The 4,705-nt window shown below is 35.3% G+C and overlaps 1 protein-coding gene across 1 annotated transcript; it reads left to right on the forward strand.

Annotated features, from left to right (window-relative positions):
• The first annotated feature begins 822 nt into the window (after positions 1 to 822).
• LOC107828331 (protein SET DOMAIN GROUP 40) lies at positions 823 to 3,956 on the forward strand. The gene is made up of 6 exons (XM_016655643.2): positions 823 to 1,033; positions 1,122 to 1,272; positions 1,947 to 2,078; positions 2,228 to 2,368; positions 2,727 to 2,993; positions 3,225 to 3,956. Exons 1-6 carry the CDS (start codon positions 900 to 902, stop codon positions 3,954 to 3,956), a joined length of 1,557 nt encoding a protein of 518 aa, XP_016511129.2. The 5' UTR covers positions 823 to 899.
• Positions 3,957 to 4,705: the final 749 nt, after the last annotated feature.

Raw genomic sequence — 4,705 nt, forward strand, 5'->3', positions numbered from 1 at the left:
TTAAGTGATCAAAGAATTAAACTCACACATATAGTTGTTATAAGTTTAACTAGCAGTAGTTATCTTGCAATGAAATTGAGTGTATTATACTCCCAATATATCATTTAATCGGGCTTATGAATTGAGCTTGACTAATAAATTTGCTTTCGGCGTCAAACTAAGCTTATATTCAGAGTTTGAATCAAACTCAAATTCACGATAGGGATAGACAAGTATGAAATGAAGTTCCTTTATATGTTTTAATTTTTTCAACTGAACAATTTTTGAATTGTGTGTGTCATTTTTGCAATTGCCATGTTAATCTTTTGAATATTATTCCAAATTTATTGGATACACTCTAATGGTCACATGATTGGGCCAATTTACCTGTTGGACTTGGGCCTCGATAAGTTGGAGTTGGGCGAAGTGCACCAGTTTTTAAGTTTGCTACTTAAAAATATATTCACAATTTTATAATTTATTTAAAAATTAGTCAATTCGTCTAAATTTCGGGACTAAATATCCTGAATTTTGTATCCAGAATTGTTAAGTTGTTAATTTAAAACTCAGGACTTAGTGCCCTAAATTTTTGAGCTGCTAATTTAAAATTCAGGTCTAAGTTTGAATTTCTAAACTAAGTGTCCTGAATTTCTAAACTGTTAATTTAAAATTCAGGACATAATATTGAATTTTTGGATACAATTTTTAAACTTTAAGATACAATATTCTGAAGTTGCGTTGTGCCCTGAAGTTTGACCGAATTAATTTTAAATATATTATAAATTGTGAATATATTTTAAAAATATTTTGCTTAAAAGTGGCTATTTCCACGGTGGATTAGCCCAGTTGTCTGATTTACCCTTGAGCATTTTCTGTAACAAAAGAAAGGGAAAAGCCCACAGCTTCCCTGCGAAGCCGCCATGGAAGAAGCATTGAACTTCCTGCAATGGGCAGCTGATTTAGGAATCTCAGACACTCCTTTAACTTCAACCCCTCAATCAGATTCATGTTTGGGACACTCCCTCTTTGTCTCTACTTTCCCTGATGCCGGAGGGTATATATACATTAATTACAACTCTTTTCTCCTTATGAGTATGTTATATACGCATGGTGATGAATGAATGATTTTTCTGATGTTGCAGGAGAGGTTTAGCAACAGCTCGTGATATTAGGAAAGGGGAATTGATTCTTAAAGTTCCAAACGGAGCGTTAATGACTAGTCAAAACCTTATGATTAACGATGAGGTGCTGTCAATTTCTGTCAAGAAGCACCCTTATCTCTCCTCTACTCAGGTGATTCCTTCTTATTTTCCTCTTTAAAATATAAGAATTAGAACTTGGGTTTTGTGTTTTTTGGACTAAAGGCAGAAACTTTACCTTTTTGCTATTTTATATGCTCAACCAGTAGTATGAAGTTAACTCGATGTGTTTCTACAACTATAAAAGATTATGTAGCTATCACTTGTTCTTAAAACAAATTGGGCAAACAACTGGGGCTTAAAGTTTCTCCATTTCACTAAACTACTACCCGCTGCCCCAAATTAAGTGCTCTATTTAGTTTGTGCACCATATTATGGTGAGAGTTAAAGTTTTCTGGATAACGTTCTGAAACGAAAATCTTTAAGTGAAAAGGTGGTGTTCAAAGTGAATTTATGTTAAGTGTTAAAAAAGCTTTGGATAGTGTAGAGAAAAGCAGTGCTTTAAAAGAAAGTAAATACAAATTTGAAACAACACAAATTCGAAGCTACTATAGTATTGAAAGGCCTGATCTTTATGTTGAGTCTGTAGTTTCTTCAAATGTTTGTTGTAAATGCTTTGCTACCTTGGTTGTGCAAGTGAATCTTTTGCTCGTATCTCCACAGTCAGAGTGCTAACCACTTAACTCTGCAGTTTGTGATTTGTTTGGCCAGTGATGATGTTTTCCTTCAATTTGATGTTTATGCCTTCTAAACTTACTGTTACTGCAGATATTGGTTGTTGCACTATTAAATGAAGTGAACAAGGGAAAGAGTTCTCCGTGGTGGCCCTATCTAAAACAGTTCCCACGCAGCTATGACACACTTGCAGATTTTGACAAATTCGAGATACAAGCATTGCAAGTTTGTAGCAATCCCTACAAGCTAAAATTTATTTCTTTGTTTGCAAGCAGCCAAGCACTGTTGTTCATTGCATTGCTAATGCCTGTCATATTAGTTGACTGGAATTCACCACAAAAAGGCATCATCTGAATTATTTCTTATGATTTTAGATTGATGATGCCATCTGGGCTGCACAAAAGGCTTCTCTGAAGGCTGAAGCAGAGTGGAAAGAAGCTAGTGTGCTTATGCATGACCTCAAGCTCAAACCACAGCTCCTGACTCTCAAGGCTTGGCTGTGGGCCTCTGGTTCTGTAAGTACAGAGTCAACTCACAAGAGCTAATTTCTAGAATTATTTTAGTTAACCATTTCTTATTAGAAACTTTAACATCATTGCAAGACATATCAATGATGTGCTTGATTCTTGATTCATGGTAGACTTGAGCATTGTCTGTCTTTTCTGTCTTGATTCATGATGTACTTGAAGTTTAACCTCATCGCCAGATATACATATGATGTGCTTGATTCATGGTGGACTTGAGCATTGTCTGTCTTTTCTGTCTTGATTCATGATGTACTTGAGGATTCATTGTGTGTCTGCTACTTGCTATATTTTCCCCGTTTTTCTTCTTATTTTCATAGTTTTAACCTGGAAAAGGTTCTCGCTGAAGATATCCTCGCGCACCATGCATATACCTTGGGATGAAGCTGGATGTTTATGCCCTGTTGGAGATTTCTTCAACTACGCAGCACCTGGAGATGAAACATCTAATTCTGAAGATCAGGTTGCTGGAAAAGCCTTTTATTTGCAAGAAGACAGTATGCTTAAATCAGCAACTGAATTGGCCACAGACCATAGGCTAATAGATGCTGGATATGAGGAGGATGTTTCTTCATACTGTTTCTATGCTAGAAGAAACTACCGGAAAGGGGAACAGGTGATACTGAAATACTTGCTCCCTTTTAATACTTTTTCCTTTCTTTGTGTGTGACCGACTGACAGTGACACTCTATTACATGATATTCTGGAAATTAAGAACTACAGAAATGAATGTATTGCATTGAATATCCAGTGTCATTATCAAGACAGTTTGCCATTTTCCCTTTGCATTATTGTTTCTAGCTTGTAAGCGTAGCACTGATGCTTCTAGTGTGATTGATTGATGCAGGTTCTGGTAAGCTACGGTACCTACACAAATTTGGAGCTTCTTCAACATTATGGATTTCTTCTGACCGACAACCCAAATGACAAGGCTTTTATACCTTTAGAATCAGATATGTATTCTCTCTGTTCATGGGAGAATGAGTTACTCTATGTTCAGCCAGATGGGAAACCATCCTTTGCGCTACTATCAACAGTGCGATTCTGGGCAGTCCCACAAAACAAGCGTAGGTCTTTTATACACCTTGTTTATTCAGGAAACCGACTTTCAGCACATAATGAAGTTGCTGCAATGAGATGGCTGGCAAAGAAATGCAGAACAACATTGTACATACTTCCAACTACTGCTGAAGAAGACGGTAAGTTACTCGTCATCCTTGATAAATTTCAGGATATCCATCAATTCGTGGAGATTAAAGAGATGCCACCACCACTTGCTAGTGAGCTTTGTGCTTTCATGGAAAGCAAGGATATGCTTAGTGAAGGCATTTATGTCCCGTCAAGTGTAGCTAGAAGGTCAATAGAGAGATGGAAATTAGCAATTCAATGGAGACTTCACTACAAAAAAATACTTTGCAATTGCATTGCTCATTGTACCGAGATTATTAATTATATTAATTCTTCAAAAGATTCAGAATACCAGGAAATCTTCGTTAAAAAAAATAAAAAAAATTATACTGAAGGCGAATCTAGTACCTATTATTATTTGAAACCTACTAGCTCCGCCAACGCTACTTGAACTCCAGACTTCTGATCCCAATCTTCACATCACCCCTTGGTAGTACCTTCGTAAATTCCAAGTCTTTTTATTGGGTAATATACTGAATCTGATTTCGTCATTTGTAATGTTTGTAATTAGATTTCATGAGAAGCAGCAATTCAGTATGCTCCTACTTTAGTGAAATATTAATCCATTTAGATCTGCATAAATTACTTGCCTTACTTTAGACCTTTCCTTCTCTTTTTCCCAGAAGCAAGAAAAACAAATTAATTTATAGTTCTTCTTTTATACATTACAGGTAGGGGTCAATGGTTCGGTTCGGCCGGTTATTTTATAAAATTTGTATCATAGCAATTTTTTGGTTATTCTATTATGTATAACCAAAATTAAACTTTTCAAAACCGTTCCAATCATGTCGGTTTGTTTCTCTTCGATATTGGTACGGTTCGGTTAATTTTCGGTATTTTTTTAAATGTCATGTAAAAGTAAAATGCAATAACATACATATTTTTATAGGACTTAGCAAAACTCTCTGGACAGTTTTACTGTTTAAATAGTGATGAAGTAAGAAAACATGAAAGATGACCATAATATAGATCCATCAACTACTCTACAACAGTATAACAGAAACTAAGCATAGACAAAAAAAAAGTCACACGAGTAGAAAGATATTAACCAAGTTGGGACTCGAGAATAAAGTCTATAGAAGATTAAATATTCAAAAAGATAAATCTAAATCATACAAAAGGAAACATATTCAATACATT

Source organism: Nicotiana tabacum, chromosome 17, assembly GCF_000715075.1.
Source record: "Nicotiana tabacum cultivar K326 chromosome 17, ASM71507v2, whole genome shotgun sequence".
Taxonomy (NCBI): Eukaryota; Viridiplantae; Streptophyta; class Magnoliopsida; order Solanales; family Solanaceae; genus Nicotiana; species Nicotiana tabacum.

Excerpts from the sequence above, each read along its gene's own strand:
- LOC107828331 (XM_016655643.2), top strand. The coding sequence starts at position 900 with ATGGAAGAAGCATTGAACTTCCTGCAATGGGCAGCTGATTTAGGAATC. Across the intron at positions 1,273-1,946 it reads CTTATCTCTCCTCTACTCAG|ATATTGGTTGTTGCACTATT; the intron begins GTGATTCCTTCT and ends CTGTTACTGCAG. Across the intron at positions 2,079-2,227 it reads TCGAGATACAAGCATTGCAA|ATTGATGATGCCATCTGGGC; the intron begins GTTTGTAGCAAT and ends TTATGATTTTAG.